Consider the following 15997-nt stretch of genomic DNA (forward strand, 5'->3'; position numbering starts at 1 on the left):
TCTCCCCATGTTTTAGATGTGCTGCTAGAAGAAAGGGGCGCTCAATCTCTGCTTACCCGTATGTCGCGTTCCCACCGCTATTATTAGCCCCCTGTGAGACCCTCAGTCTCAAAGCCTCCCAAATCTCCGTTCTAGACTCGAAACAGCCATGGGTCGCGCAGAGTCTCGTATCGCCAGCGGTTACTCCGTAATACCTCGTAAAATGAGCCCTTCATCAGGCTGGCGAAAAAAAAAAGGAAAAAAAAAAAAAAAAAAAAAAAAGAAAAAACATTGTTTCTTCAAATCTCATTTTAAATCTCATTTTGCCAGCGAATAAATACAGAGTATAAATAAAATACATGTTATACAGTCGACTGCTATCAAGCGCGCTCCGCATTGCTCAAACCATCCTCATACAGAATAAGAAAAATCGCATAATGGTATCTTTTGGCTCAGATCTGTCTACTTTGTGTCTCTTGATATGGTAGGACATGTAGCCTACATGTATCATCCTCTTATCCACCAAGCCACTGGCTTTCTCACGTCTTACACCGGGCCATCGCTGCCCCAACGCCTTAGAATTGGACAAGACATATCAAATGCCAAACAGAAGAAGAAAAACAACACAAAAGTTGCATCTTTCTCAGGGAGCCATGATCCGAAACCTCTCCTTTAGCCATGCATCTCTTGGCCGTAGTTTCAGTGTGAAGAATCGATTCAGGAGCTTGAAACAAGCGGGAAAAAAAAAAAAAAAAAAAAAAAAAAGAAAACAAGTAGTAATAGGCTGAAAAACCAATATGCAACTGCCGTGCTTCTTCAAATGCTAAAGCGATGAGATGCGATGAAGAGAGGCGAGAAGCCCCTCCAAAAAAAAAAAAACAAAAAAACCTAACAAAAAAAACATGAAACAATAATTTTTTTTAAGAAAAAAGAAGAAAACGCCTGGTTGCTTGCCTAACCCTCCTCAAATGCCATTGGTTGTTTTGTTGTATACACGTTGCATCTTCTTGATGCTGGTCCCGAATTTCCATGATAAGAAGTAAAAGTAAATCCGTCGCTTCGTTTTTTGTAATTCATTCGCCTTGTCCGCCTCGCGCCAACGCCCTGGTCAAAAGTTCATATACGCGCTGTCTATGAGTCGGCTAATTTCGCAAAATGCTTGGACCAAATCCAGCCCACCTGGTCCGACGGGTCATCTTGGTTCTTTGCGAGCCAGAGCTCGCCCTTTTCGGCAATGACGTCAAAAATCTGTGAGCAGAGTTAGTATAAGCCATCACTTACGACAAGTGAGTATGCATATCGTACCTCGCCGGCTTGGTATGTCAGATACGGATATCCAGCCTCGTGCTTTGTTGTGGAAATATTGAACTCGAATAGCGATGCAGCTAGCCAAAGGACATTGTATCCGTCCGAAGCATGCGCACGCTCCCGCGATGACGCTCTAGAAGACCGCTGACTCTCCCCAGGGCCGTCTGGGAGAGGTAGAGCGGAGTGAAACAGGTTCGAGAACCTGCGGCTCTCATTCTGGTGATAGCTGGAGTAGAATGTGTTGCCAGAGTCTCGCCGGATGTGAGGTGCCGACTCTGAACTCTGCCTTGACGTCGCCATCGCCATTGTCATTGCCGAGGAATCGAAGCTCTTACCCGTGCTTGGCCGAGTGTTGCCAAGCGATCGGGAACCTGTTGGCGCGTCGGCTGATTGTGGAGATCCCATGCCTGCTTGATTGTTGGAGAGGCCTGCATAGAAATCCCTATAGTAGTACTGGTGAGGGCTGGGAGCCGTTGCGCCAAAGCCAGTGGCATTCGAACTAATAGGAGAAAGGGTAAATGAGCCACTATGTCGTTTACCAAAGTCGGGCGCCGGTAGGACAGGTGCTGCCTCGACATTCATGGACTGGCTCAATGATCTATTCTCTGCTTCCGACGTCCGTCCCCTAGTTCTGGGAAGGGCGTCTTCTCCACTGGCCGTCGATTGTGAGATCCTTCCACGGTAGGCCGGGTTGATGATGCCAATGCTGGACATCATTTCGTTTGCGTAAGGAAAGTCTCGCTGGAAAACTGCTACAATATCTTCAAGTGCTGGCAGCTCGGGTGCATCCGCTAGCACAGCTCTCATCTTTTCCCTCCAGACAAAATACCAATCGGCCTGAATGTTTATGAGGTTGCTCAGACAAATATTTCCCATCTTTTCGGTCAAAGCTGACAGCTTTGGAAGCTCCTTAATAAGTGTATCGTTGAGAGCCTCGTACTGCTCCACAAGCTCCTTAAGCTTGGGATCTATGCTTTTGCCTGCTTTCTTCAGTTGCTCCGCACGCTCCCAAACAATTCGTCGCTTTTGCCTCTTCTTCATGGCCAACGAGGGGTTCCCGTAAGATTTAATGACATGTTCAAAGGGTTCAATAACATGTTTTCGTATTTGAGTCAACTAAAATCAGGTTAGGAATTAGTCCTATGAGGCAGGTTAACCGCGAATAAAAGAGGAGCCCTTACATGCAGCTCGAGCGTTATCTTTTCGATATCACGAATTGATATATTAAACTGTACCCATTTGCTCTCCAACTCCGGGAAGCTGCCTGGTTGGAGCCGCATCACCAGCTCAATCGCCGACAGAAATTGCAAAAACTCATGCACATATGACGAAACTTGTCTAGTGTAGAACTCGACATCCCGTAAGACAACCTGCAGTCGCAAGTAGTCGTCGCTAAATCTTTCCTCTAGCTTGAGATATTCAGGGTCTTCCGGTTCTCGGGCACCGCCCTGCAGTTTGTCTACCTTTTTACCAAAGGCTCGAGCAAGGCCAGCTTTGACGTCGGACTCCTTACGTTTTCTACCGACGATTTGTCCCACTAGCTCAAAATTCTTCTTCGTCTTGTTAATCTCGATAATGGCATCTTCAAGGGCCTCCTTGGCTACTATAAGCGGCTCACGGTCAGGGTGATCCTGGGGCGTGTGCTGGAGAAGAGTCATGATCAGGTTGGGGTACTTGGTGATTCGCTGCATCGGTTTGATCAGGAGGGAATCCAAGTCCCAAGCAGTTGTAAGATCCTTGGCAACTTCATTGCATTCGTTCAGCCATATCTGCACCGTTGGGTCCTGTTGAATCTGGATGAGCTTCTTTGCTGCCTGGTCGCTGTTTCTCAAGAAGCCTTCGTGGGCAAGCTTCATCCTTTCCATATTGCTTTGGAAAGCTGGGCCAAGTGAAGTCTCACGGTCTTTGGCGTCGCTGAGATCAACAATAGATGACTGGCTCTGCTCCGAGTAAAAGGAATCACCCTTGACGGCAAGCGACCGGCCGCTCTTCGGCACATATATGCTGGCAACCACTTCCTTGAGTATGGCGAGGAATGAAGTGTGGAATTCAATAATCTCATCGCTATTTCGAAAGATGAGCTTGACTATCTTCGCATCTAGCTTGGGGCAAGCTTCTGCGGTGCCTTTGTAAATCTCCTCAATAATATTCATGTCTCTTACGAAGACGGCTTCAGTATCGATGAGCTCTTTGATCACATTTCGCCTCTGGATTAAACGATGTCGCTCTTCGCTGCTTAAGCCCTCGGCTTCCTGGATGAAAGATCTGGCGTCGCTATCCACGGCACCCCTACCATCAAAATACTGATCCGTGGTCTCCATGGATGTCATGTCCATCATCGATAGGGGCGTTTCTGAGTGATGGGAGATGTACTCTCCGCTGCCGCGGTCCGAGTTAACCAGAGTACTCCCATATTGAGACTGCTCATAAAATACACTCGACGTTTGCGATTCGAGGGCCGAATTCCGTCCAGAATGTGGAAGAGGTGGTGGCTCGTGCTTTGGAGACGATAGGTACGAAAAGTCAGAAGTCGCCTCCGTTGATAGATAGGGGATAGAAAAGCCTCCGCCGGTGTCTAGTTCTGGTAGTTGCTGGCCGAGTTGAATTGATGACCGTGTCGAATCGACCGAAGGGCGGACACCACCTGCTCCACTATAGGAGAAGCTTCTTAGAGAAGAATCATCCCTCCCAGAAGATTCAGACAGTTTCCACGAGGCCGATCGCATATCCGGTGACTCTGAAGCCTCTGAATGTGTGCCGTCGACAGAGACATTTGTCCATGCTGTTTGGTGACTTGACCTATCGGCTCGAGATATTGAAGGGGGGGCCAACAGCTTGTTCGGTGGGCCCGCGTCGATATGGTCGTCGTGGGAAGGATAGAGAAGTTCATCAAAGGTTTCTATATCAGATGATGCACACGTCGAGGCCCTATTCGACGAGAGGTGACCGCCATAGCGGTATGGAGATCGCTCGTCCTCCATCGCATCCCGATCATCTGTCTCTTCGGTACAAGCATCAGTGGCGGCATCATCGACATCGGAGCGCATGTGACGAGCCATTGCTGGAGCGCTTTCTAAATCGGAGTGGCAGTCAGATTCATCTTGAATGTCCAGCCTGGGATAAGATGCTGCCTGCACAGCCTCTTTGGCAGCTGGAAGTTCGTTGGCTGAAGGCTGTGGTAGTATCTTCACAATGGGCTGGTAATTTTGATGCACAGGGGGCTCGAATGAGGCTTCTTGATGCTCATTGTTGTAATAAGCCTCAGGACGAAACTGCTCTTGGCCGTCGATCTGGCTATAGGGCACTGGGTTATTTCCTTGATCGGCGTAATGTTGATGGTCGTGGTGGTGGTTTTGGTCTCGGTGGTGGGCGAGGTTGTGAGGATGAGCCGCAGGAGACGGTTGCGGCGGCGATGAAGGAAAGTCGTCATCATCAAAGGGGCTTCGGTAGTGAGAGCGTTCTCGCGTCGGCACTATTATTTGTGGGCTGAGCGGCTGATCGGACATAGCCAGGTCAGAAAGCTCTGCCTGGGGCTCTATATCAAATTCCGTAACAGCAGAAGTAATTGAGATGGTTGACAGTGGCCGTTGGGCTTTTGTTACGTTAGCGGACGGTGAAGTCCCAGGGAAGCTTCCAGGGATGCCCAGTGTCGGCGAATCATGATCCTTGCCAAGCGCTGGGCGCGAGGCTGCAGCTGTCGGGGTTTCTGGAAGGGACTCGCCCTTCTCCACAACATGAGTGCCGTGATCAGCTGGGAGCTCCCCAGGCAGCTCATTTGCTAGCCCTGACTGGGGGGAAGGACTATCAACCTGCCCCGTTGACTGTGTCCCTGTCTCTGCTTTTAGAGCTGCATCCCCTTCCGCGGTTTCTTGGTTTGCATCTTCTTCCTTCTCCCCAGCAGTCACAGGGGTGGGTGAATCCGTAGCCGTAACTGTAGACGTGGCTGCAGCCTTGGCCTTGGCCTCCTCCATCTGCTTCCGCCTCCTCTCTACCGCTCTTTGACGAGCTTCAAAAGCCTGGCTTTCACGAATGGTCTTTGTGTATGCTAATCGAATATGTTCTCGACGCTGTTCAAAGTCTATAGGCCCAACCGCTATTATCTTACGCTTCGCCGGGTCATATGTCTTTGACGAAGATGGATCCTTAACATTGTCCCTGGCAGTTGGCCGTGCGGGGGGCTTCGTCTTGGCCGTTTCCTTCATTCGGGAGCTTGCTGTTGTCGCTACGGAGACTGGCTGTCGTGGCCGAGAGCTCCTTAGAGGCGGTGAAAGCTTGGGCGGTGCAACGGACACGTACGCTTGGAGCCGGTTATTACTGCTACCGGGCGTAACTAACCCTGAAGGGGGTTGCTTTCGAGGTGTTTGGGTAGGTGTTTTCGCTCGAGTCGTAGTAGGATTCGCCTTGGCTTGCCTGCTGCTGCTACGAACATTGGCTGGCGGTCTCCTAAGTGTAGAGGGCGAATTCGATCGTGAGGAAGCGGGACTGGAGTCGCTTGGAGTGGCCAATCTCCTGCTGATAGACACGGGCAATTTGGAGCTGGCACCTGTTGGCGTGTGCGAGGCTGGTGGAGCAGCAGCTTCTGCTGCTGCAACTGCTGTCGCCGTTGCGGTGGCGGCTGCGAGTGCTGCTATCGTGGTCGTGGGAGATGTGGATGATTGGTGAATAAATGGTAGTATGGATATATCGCTGCGAGATCGCGTGTGATGAGCTTTGGGTGCACTCCCTCGGGACGTGTGGAGGTCCCTGTACCAGCTGGATGGAGATGCAGGCTCGGCTTCAAAGTCGGAGAGGCTGCGTTGACGCCCCACGAGGCCATGCACGTTGGAATCGGACGTTCTTCGAGGGCGAAGGTTGTCGATGCCAAAGCCGGCCGCGGCAGCGTGCTGACCGGGGGCAACTTCACCGAACAACAGGCCTGGGAACTGAGAATTAGACTTTGGCAATGGCGCTGGTGGTTGGGAGGCTGATGGTGGGGAATTGTGTGGGCGACGTGTTAGGGAGCTGGAGGCAATTGGGTTCCCGTTAGCGGATGTGTCTGGTGGCGGATGGTTTCCTATGCGGTTGGCAAACGACCGCGAACTACCCGGCATTTGGTCGCGTTCAACGTTTCTCGACTTTTGCAGAGGGCGGTTTGACGACGACGCGGTCGAGGCCGCCGACGAGGGCTGCTTGGACGAGCCCGGGGCGGGGATCCCAGGACGAGGGCCTGCTGACGAAGAAGGGCCTGGCGGCTTGGGCTTTGGTCTGGGCTTGATGGAGTCCTGTCTGATCCGAGCTACCGGAACCTCCTGGCGTGGAGGAGCTCTTGGGATGGAGTTGGCTCCGCCGCTCTGATCGAAGCGTTTCTTCAGATCTTTGACACTGGGGGCTCTGGCGGCTGAGGAGGATCTCGTCGTCGCGGCTGCCCTGCGGTCGAGGGGGCTCGAGGCGGAGCGCAGACCCTGACGGCCAGCGCTGCGATTTGCAGGCGGCTGCAGGTGTCTTGCAGCAGCCCCATCAGCATTGGAGGGCGGCAGATGCGGGACTGACGAGGCCATAGGGAGAGACTGCGGTTCACCGTCAGGGCCGGGCGCTGGCTGGAAGCTCTTGTAAAAGTCGTCGGGATCTAAAGTGGCAGCTGCATGGTCGGCGAGGGCATTGGCATTGGCATCGTGCACAGAGCCGGGGAGGAATCCAGGCGGGTTAGGGATTGACGTCTGGCTGTCGTAATGGGGATGAGCATTGGTTTCAACACCATCCAGGCCCTCGCGCAGGCCGCTGTCTAGGTCCGGGTCCATGTTGGCAATGGCCTGGGCCCGAGCCAGAGCATCACCCGCGCGGTCGACGCTGCGATGGACGATCGATGGACTGAGGGATGGAAGACGACTGGTCAGGGCACGTCGAGGAGAGAGGCCCGCGCAGCACCTGCAGGCATCGATATACGTTTCTGCTGGAGCTCGAAGTGCGTCGTGTTTCTCTCCTGCGAGCTTAGCGGCAACCTCGTTTGTTTTTCTTGCTGGCAGAGGCGAGCGAATGGCCGGTGGCCTCGAGGCAGCTTGTCCCTGTGAGACGTGGGCGAGAGGGGATGGCGACAGGTGATTGGAAGGCGACGGGGAGATGGAATCGAGGTGCTGCAGCCTGCAGGCCGGATACGACGCCCTGGCCCAACCAGGTCTGCGCATTTGGTGCTGCTGCTAGCACCTAAAGGCCTGCTTGCAGCCCTGCTCTGAGACCCCAGCGAGCCCCGAAAAAACTCCCCCCAGCACCTGTGCTTGGTCCCCTCAGCCCGCCGGGGGCATGTCACTGCGCTGCTCCCCGAGTCGCTAGCTCTTTTAGTAGCTGTATCTGTCGACTAGCGCTCTGCAAAGCCTAGGACCAGCGCACTAACGTTTAACGTACGGGGGCCATGGAGCTGTTAGAGGTCGACGGGGCGGCTTAGTCTCCGCTGTTAGAGCCCGGAAGTTTTTTTTCTTTTTCTTCCTCCAGCTTCCTTGAAGGCCTCTAGCGGTTCAGGTCGTGCTGCTAGTCCACGCAGCGTCAGGCTATGTTTCACCTTGTGCAGGTCGATCGTTTCCTCGTTCTCTCTCTAGTTCCGCTTTCACGATTTCATCTGCTACAGTCTGGAAAAGGAAAGAAGAAAAGAAAAGAAAAGAAAAGGGAGCCGATGGAAGAGAGAAAAAATGTGTCACCTGCTGCGCGGCAAAGGCTCCCGCGGCCCGGCGGTAATTAATTAAAATTGAACTGATCCTGCTGCACATGCGCATGGCTTGGCTGCGCGTCTCCCTGCAGATGCTGGCCCCCATCCCTTATCTGCGTGAGAATCAGGGGCTTCGGTTTGATGACGGAGCTGGCAGCCGACAGTACTTGTAGTAGCAGTAGTGTCGGCTTCTTGTGAGAAAAGAGGCACTCCAATGGCGATCCCGCTCATTGTGCCCCGTGCGAGGGCAGCACTGCACAGGTGCTGCCATCTCGGCGAGATAATCAAACCACTCCTGATGTGAATTGCGACCCCAATGATGCCAGCAGCCATCAGGTTTGGCAGCTCCATATCCTGACACCCTTTCATTTCCAGCCAAATTTCACCTGCATCCTGATACGAGCAGCTGCGGCTCCGGAAGCCTTATCGGGAGCCCAGCCCTGCCAACGTTGAATCCAGGCACCATCACAGCTGCGGTTTCGCCTTAGTCCATGTAACCAGCCTGAATAATCATGCGTCGGCAGTCGTGTGCTACCACTGCCACCACCATCATGATGAGCAGCTGGACCGGATAGATACTCGCGCATAGCTGCTTGTGCCAAGTCGAGCCACCGGCTGCAGCGCAGTCTGTTTGCCCTCTGGCAGACCCCGACGCCGTCGACAGCAGACGTCGAAAGAGACTCCAGATCCCCCCGCCAAGTAGCGCATCGCACCCGATATTTTGCATTGATCTCAATGTCGGTAACCCAAAGGCGACCGGGTTTCCACGTTCTGCTCTCTCCGATCGCGATCGCGATCCTCGGACGCGGACGCAGCGGAGCCTTGTTGACCCTTGCCAGCGCAAATCCTTATGACAGCAGCGCCTTAGCACGGAAAAGCACGTAAGAAATGGCTCGCACGGTATACCGGCACCTCGATCAGCGTGCTGTGCCTGCCCCAGTGCCTGTAGCTGCCAGCTGCCAAAGCCGCGCACTAATGTAGGGGTTAGTGGCGCTGTGCCATGCCGAAATATTGCTCAGCTCTGACTAAGGGCAGCAAGATTTAGAGCTCATTGAAGCTTGAAAATCAATCGTATCTTGGACTTAGCCACAGCGCCGCCCATATCAGCCACAGCCGCCCGTTGATCGATCAGTGGCGCTACACCTGAAGCGGCTCGCATTTAACATGGACCACATACATTAACGTGACGCGAACAAGAAACGAGACGACGCGAATTTGCAGTAGCCATCATCCACCCACAGAGATGTCTCGTGGCAAGAAAAGGAAGCGTGGCACAGACAGCGCGTCAGACACTCAAACCTCTGCTTCATCTAAAAACTATACGCCTGTAAAAAAGGATTTGTTGCTGCTGCACTACCCTCATGTACGCACGCTGAGGCAGCATATGCTCGCAAGCCTCCCGGATACCTCAAAGGTCAGACGAAAGAAGATTTCGGCCTTGGGGACAAGCGTGGAGGCCAGCGAAATAGAAGTGCAGCTTGCCCATGTGCTCGACACTGCTTTGGTCGGTAGCAGCCAGCCAATCCCAAGATCCGACTCAGAGGAAAACACATGGCAACAATGGCTATCCTTTTCTCAGAAGGGGGATGAATCTTATGTGACTATATCTAACGGAATTGCTTCATCGATTGCTAATCAATCTGAGGTCTGTTTCTGTCTCCCCAATTGCAACCAGTGGACCAGGCGAGGCTAAATAGCCCAATTGTAGATTCTGGACTTTGTCATCTGGCTGCTCTTTTCCAGAGAGAGGACTGGATCATGGCCCAAACACCTGCTTTGTGATGGCTTCCGTAGAAGTGCCAGAGATGATCAATCCGCTCGATCAACCATCCCCGGAGTATACAGCCTCTATCCCAATTTCCATGTCAAGGCACTGAGAGAGAGGCCGTGGCCGCACCTTCTGGCTCTGCTTGGCCAGGCCGGCGAAAAAGTAATGATCAACCTGCTATCTGAGTGCTCTGTGTTCCTCAAGGTTGATTCAGGCTTAGACAACTACTTTCAGCTGACCGGTTGGTGCTAATGCTCGTGAGATCTTGAGTGTGCTCTTATTCTGATCATTGTCTGCCAGGTATTCCCTTGTCTGAGCTGGATGCTGGAATGTCAAATCTCAATTCGAAGCCCCAGATACGCAAACCAACGGAAATTACTCTTGTTCGCAGCAGGATATTCTACGCAAAGCCGGCAACTACCGCCAAAGGCCTAGTCCATGCAGGCTTCAAGCACATCCGTACGTCGATTCACTCTATACTCTCCTGCCATCTGTTTGAATACAGTTACTGAGAAATAAACAGATGCCCTTAATCGTTACCCTTATATTCGTGAGATTACAGATACCAGGGAGAATTGCCAAGATTCTCTAAATATTCGACGGCAAAACGAGGTACACACAACTAAACTTATGATGCATATGTTTCCGCGTCAATTTAACCTACACAATGTCTTCACTTCTGCAACCGATGTGAACCAAACAGCTCAGAAGTTTCATGATTATACATTTCGTGAGGATGAAATCAATAAAAGTATGAGAGCCGCTAAACGGTCAGCTGAGAGGGCATTGCCTAAATTACCCAAGCGATTAAGGGGCACAACAAGAGACCTCGTACGACGATTGCAAATTGTTCATGCGCGATGTTCTTATTTTGAACTGCTTAGATACCATTGCCCGACGTTCCTAGATGAATCTCGCGGAAATAAGAACAGGGCTGGAGATGGGAAAATGTCGACAGCTTCTATCCCAACCCAGGGCCAGGCAACCCAAGCAGAATCTTTCACCAAACGACAAGCTCAGAGGCATCACGCAAATACGTCGCCACTTCCTGAATACAAATCTGTTGTGGAATTAGCATGCCCAACAGCATGTGTTTCTGCATTTTGTCAGGCTGTCCTTTCAAAGATAATCCCAGACAAATTCTGGGGCTGTGAGAAGGACTGTCATAACAAAGTCGTGTTTCTTCGCAAAGTAGACCATTTTATCAAGCTACGACGCTTCGAAATGATCTCATTGCATGAGATTGTGCAAGAATTCAAGGTATTTATAAACTCCATGAAAGAAGATAGCTGTCGCAGTACACTCATCACGAGACTTAGGTCACCGAGCTTGCTTGGCTTGAGCCCCCCGGTTGTCAAGGCCAGAAAACTAGCCAGACGGACATGGACAAACGTTACGAAATATTTCATGAGTTTCTTTATTATGTGTTTGATTCCCTTTTGATACCCCTCATTCGCAGCAATTTTTATGTCACCGAGTCCAATACCCATCGTTTCCAGGTTTTTTATTTCCGCCACGATGTCTGGAGGCTAGTCGCAGAACCCTCGATGTCGAGCCTCAAGGAAGGAATGTTTGAGGAGATCAAATTGAAGGAGGCGACGCGAATTCTAGATTCGAGGCGTCTTGGGTTCAGCCAATTGAGGCTGTTACCCAAAGGTACGAAGTTACGTCCCATTATGAATCTCAGACGCAGGCAAATGATGGACAGTAAACGCGCCAGGCTGCTTGGACCCAGTATAAACTCCCTTCTCAAGCCTATTCACGCGGCGCTCAAGCTTGAAACTGTATGTACCATGAACCCGGCCCTTTGCTATCTATTTATATGTGAATAAATAAAATGGGCATTGGTATTTCAAACTAATCAGGAGCAGCTCATGAATCCATCTAAGCTGGGATCGGCCCTTTTTGCAGTTGGTGACATTTACGAGCGTCTTAAGGCGTTCAAAGACTCTTTGATGCGAAACAGCCATCAGACATTCTACTTTGCAAAACTGGACGTCAAGGCTGCCTTTGATACGATACCTCAGTCATCGGTTCTGAAGTTGATGAGGTCGGTTCCCAGCCAGAGTCGATATGTAATAACGAAGCATGCAGAGGTGAAACCAGGAGAGCGATTGGGCCTCACAGATGGGAAGAGCGCATCCAAACCTGTACGCCGGTGGCATTCCACGGCCATAGTTCAGGGAGAACCGACTTCGTTTCTCGATCGTCTTGAAAGCGGCTTGGGAAGCAAGAAGAAAAATACAGTGTTTGTCGATAGCGCTGCCTTTCAAACTCACGACACCCGTGGCCTTCTAGCCCTTTTGTCCGAACATGTTGGGCGCAATATCGTCAAAATTGGAAAGAAGTATTATCGACAGAAGAAGGGCATCCCGCAGGGCTCCGTTTTGTCGACATTCCTATGCAATTATTTTTATGCCGATCTCGAAGCTCAGCATCTGGATTTCCTAGATGGTCCAGACAGTCTCTTACTCAGGCTTGTTGACGACTTTTTACTCATCACACTAGACAAGGCCAAGGCCGTTCAGTTTGTCGAGACGATGCACCAGGGGGTGCCTGACTATGGCGTTGAAGTAGGCCACGATAAGACACTCGTGAATTTTGACATGGACGTTGACGGCGAGGTCGTGAGAAAACTCTCCAAGGGAGCGAAATTTCCATACTGCGGTACATTTATCGATTGCAAAACGCTGGAAATTACAAAAGATCGAGGCTCAGGCAAAGATATTGGTACAGTCTTGTCGAGGATAATTCCTTTATGATGAAATAGTTTGAGCTTTTGCTGATCATATGCCTCTACGACAGACATATCGGCTTCCATCACTGTTGACTTTGGCCGATGCCCTGGGCAGAATTTTCAACGTAAAGTGCTCAGTTAGTGCCCACAGTTTCTATCCCACGCCGTCTCTGCAGGCTTGACTGACACAACATTGCAATACAGACTCGTTTAAATACCAATCTCACCTCATGTTTTTCGATACGGAGCATAATTCAGTCGAGACTGTCATTAGCTCTTTACACGGCGCATTCTCCGAGACTGCGCTGAAGATGTGGGCTTACATACGGTGCTTGTCCACGGCTACCCAACTTACGGCGAGCCTAATTATCAGTGAGTTTGGAAAGCAATGTAATGAGTAAGAAGTCTGTCTTGGGTGTGCTAAATGCTGTTATAGGTACGATTAAGAAAGTCGCAGACATTGCTTTCCTGATCCTCACGAGTAAATGGAGGAAGAGACGGTTCGAAAAGTATGCGTGCGAGATTCGCAAGGCACAGGTTATAGCGTAAGTTTCAAAGAGAGACAAAGGCATGGAATATTGCTAAAAAGTATTTCTAGCACGGGGTATTCAGCCTTTTTGGACGTGCTACGTCGGCGACAGACGGGATATAGCGAGGTGATTACCTGGCTGAGAGAAGAGACAACTCGACTGGCTACAGCGAGGTAGAGGCCAATTTTATAATTAATACAAGATCTATCAAGTGTTTACTCCTGGTATACATTGCTCGTAATGCAACTTTAAGCGCTGGGCCTAACAAGAATGAAATATACCGTCTATGCTTTCCATATAACATATCCCAAGAGAGATTGGGGCCGATAATACACACTACTTTTATAATGCTATTCCGCTTTGCCACCACGTTTCTCCAAGATACAGCCTGGGCAAATGATCCCGATCCCAACGCCACCAATGATCCCCTTCGTTACCAAATCCTAAAAATAGAAGCGGAGATGCTGGAACCGGCTCAACAAGCCAGAGCCCCGTCGACGAACAGTCATCCATGAATAGCGGCGCCGTATAAAACAACCACGTCAAAGTAAAGAAAAGATTGACTGTCCGAGACACGAACTGCGGCAGCCGCAGCGGCATGTATAACATGACAAGCCGCGCTGTCCACTGCTGCAGCAGAATACCCACCATCTGCAGGAAAAAGAAGGCCGGCGCCCTCCAGGGCTTCGTCCTAGGCGTAGAGGTGAAGCTCCCCGAAGCATGCAACAAGCCCGATTGCAGGAACGAAGCAAGCATGGTTGCGACGGCGGCCAGCTGCGTGCCCCTTTTCAAGTGGCCCTCTCGAACGAGGTACGTCGCCGGCGCGGCAAACTGCATTCGAAAAGTCTGGTGCCACCACCCTCCCCACCAGCCGGCGAGGCCACGCGCGAGGACCTGCTCAAAGGAGCCAAAAGTCGAGGCAAACTGCCACAGCGCGCCGCGGGAAGGGTAGAAGCGGCTGGCGAGCCAGTACTGGACTAGGTCGGACAGGCCGAAGACAGCCTCGATGGCGGCGTATACCCCGAGGAGGGAAAACGCTTCTCTGTACGCGAGGAGGAGCCATGAGGGAACGTTACGTAGATGCGGTGGGAGGGCGACATGGCCTGAGTGATCGGGTCCGAGAATGAAGTAAGGGTCCTTCTTCATGTACACGGATAAAAAGTCCAGGACGAAGTAGAAGCAGACGATCTTGGCGAGGCGTCCGCGGACAAATTCGCCGGTGGTTGAGGGGCGCTTATACCCGCTTCTGCTGACTTTGGGGATGGCATCTACATCCACTTGGTCTCCGTGGGAGATTTGGAGAGGAATTTGAGGCCGGGGAATGGTTGGGACAGACCAGTTCCAACCTGAATGAAACAAACTGTTAGTCAGACTATATCATCTTGGGGGGAGTCAAATACCCAAGATGTTTCATGTCGCTACTCACCAGAAAATCGGAAGCAAAGTATCAAATCCGTCGCCCATGCCAGCCGCTCCAAGAAGTCTCCATCCGAAGGGTAAGGTTCCCAGACATACTCAAACTCATCCTGCCGCGTTTCGTCTTTTCCAGCCCCGTTGGTTGATATCCTTTTCCGGGCTCGAAGCTCATTTCCGCTTCCATTCACAGTCTCAGGCCCTCCACCATGGCCAGTTGACCTCGTTTCGGTGTGCATCTCACCACCACCGGCCACTTTCATCCGGCCGTCATCAGCCTCATTCTTCTTGACCCTCCGCACCACCCTGGCAGCGTCAAATTGCGGCCTCGTCCAGATGAGCAGGTTCATGCTCAGCATGGTGCCCCACGTCGACGCCAGGCCAGCTGCATACGCACACGCCGTATTGGCGCTCGACGTGTATGCCAAGTGATAGACGTTGGACCAGATAATCACGGCCATGGCCGGCCACCTCGTGTGGTAGAACCAGGTCCGACGCTTATGCGGGACGGCCAGCCACAGCGCGGGCACGACAAACGGGGCCAGCAAGCAGAAGGGTATCAGCAGAGGCTTTGCGCGGCCGTCGGCGACGGCGAGTCTGAAGGCGTCGGCGTAGGCCGTCCGTACGGCGTAGGCGAGTCCGGGTGTGGGCATTTCGACGAGGTTGCTGAGATCGGGCGCTCGGCGCGAAGAGAGCAACGATGCTTGTGAGAGCACATCCATGGCGGCAGCTGGGTGGCCGTATTTATCGATGCCTGCCGTTTCGATTTCCTCTTCTTTTCTCCCTTCCTGCCCTTTTCGATTGTGTGGTCAACCGCAGTCCAAGTTGAGGACTGTCTCCCAGTCAGCCGATATGCATTCGCCTGGACTTGGATCATGACGCACAAGAAGCACGAGTCTCAGTCCAATGCCACATGTGAGTAAGACTTTAGGCGGACCCGCGCTTGTGAATAGTATCTGCCTGTACAAGCAACAGGTCTGCCTAAGCCATGCGCCGCGTTTAGGGTGAGACAAGGAGAGACAAAGGCGGTCTGGTGACGCTTGACGCTCCAAAATGCTCGTGGCGTTTCGTTTATTAGGGCCATCACACAGAGAATTGACAAGTCGCCCTACGGAGGATATCCAGCCTATCGGGAGGAGATGCGACGGGCTGTAAATTAAACAACGGGGGGGCTTTACAAGGGGCGGTGGCAACGCTAGCGATGATCTCAGTGAGAAGTGATTGCTTGGTGTGATCGGTTGTGGGCGGATTTGGCTTAGCACTGTATAGCATGGTGATCCCTGCAACGAATCTTCACTTTGATCTCTTATTGCTACTTTACTGCAAATTGTACCTGCATACCCTATAATACGCTCGCATTATTTTTTTTATTTCTACTTTTGTAACTGGATATCTAATACTGCTAGGACTGTAATTTTTATTTCATTATTATATTAGTTTTATAATCCTGCTGGTTTTTTTTATTGTTTTTATGCGTTTAGATTTGCCGTGATGTCTTGTTATAGTCCTGTTGAAGACGCCTAGAACGATAAATATCTTTATAAATCATGGCTGTTTTTAACCATGAAACAGATAATGGCATAAGA

At 51.5% G+C, this 15997-nt stretch overlaps 3 protein-coding genes across 3 annotated transcripts; 1 reads left to right on the forward strand and 2 right to left on the reverse strand.

Annotated features, from left to right (window-relative positions):
• Nucleotides 1-225: 225 nt before the first annotated feature.
• On the reverse strand, nucleotides 226-7688 carry TrAFT101_007574 (uncharacterized protein). Its single transcript, XM_024900550.2, has 3 exons — nucleotides 2469-7688; nucleotides 1285-2403; nucleotides 226-1227 (listed from the first exon to the last, which is right to left on the reverse strand). The coding sequence occupies exons 1-3, from the start codon at nucleotides 7446-7448 to the stop codon at nucleotides 1111-1113; spliced, it is 6216 nt and encodes a 2071-aa protein (XP_024759327.2). The 5' UTR covers nucleotides 7449-7688; the 3' UTR covers nucleotides 226-1110.
• Nucleotides 4822-13217, forward strand: TrAFT101_007575 (uncharacterized protein). Its single transcript, XM_024900485.2, has 11 exons — nucleotides 4822-8946; nucleotides 8999-9608; nucleotides 9672-9972; nucleotides 10032-10190; nucleotides 10255-10991; nucleotides 11051-11515; nucleotides 11603-12461; nucleotides 12537-12605; nucleotides 12673-12840; nucleotides 12905-13013; nucleotides 13067-13217. The coding sequence occupies exons 2-11, from the start codon at nucleotides 9207-9209 to the stop codon at nucleotides 13173-13175; spliced, it is 3378 nt and encodes a 1125-aa protein (XP_024759325.2). The 5' UTR covers nucleotides 4822-8946; nucleotides 8999-9206; the 3' UTR covers nucleotides 13176-13217.
• Nucleotides 13108-15758, reverse strand: TrAFT101_007576 (uncharacterized protein). Its single transcript, XM_024900493.2, has 2 exons — nucleotides 14425-15758; nucleotides 13108-14344 (listed from the first exon to the last, which is right to left on the reverse strand). The coding sequence occupies exons 1-2, from the start codon at nucleotides 15131-15133 to the stop codon at nucleotides 13341-13343; spliced, it is 1713 nt and encodes a 570-aa protein (XP_024759324.2). The 5' UTR covers nucleotides 15134-15758; the 3' UTR covers nucleotides 13108-13340.
• Between the last annotated feature and the right edge of the window lie 239 nt (nucleotides 15759-15997).

Source organism: Trichoderma asperellum, chromosome 4 (genome assembly GCF_020647865.1).
Source record: "Trichoderma asperellum chromosome 4, complete sequence".
NCBI lineage: Eukaryota > Fungi > Ascomycota > Sordariomycetes > Hypocreales > Hypocreaceae > Trichoderma > Trichoderma asperellum.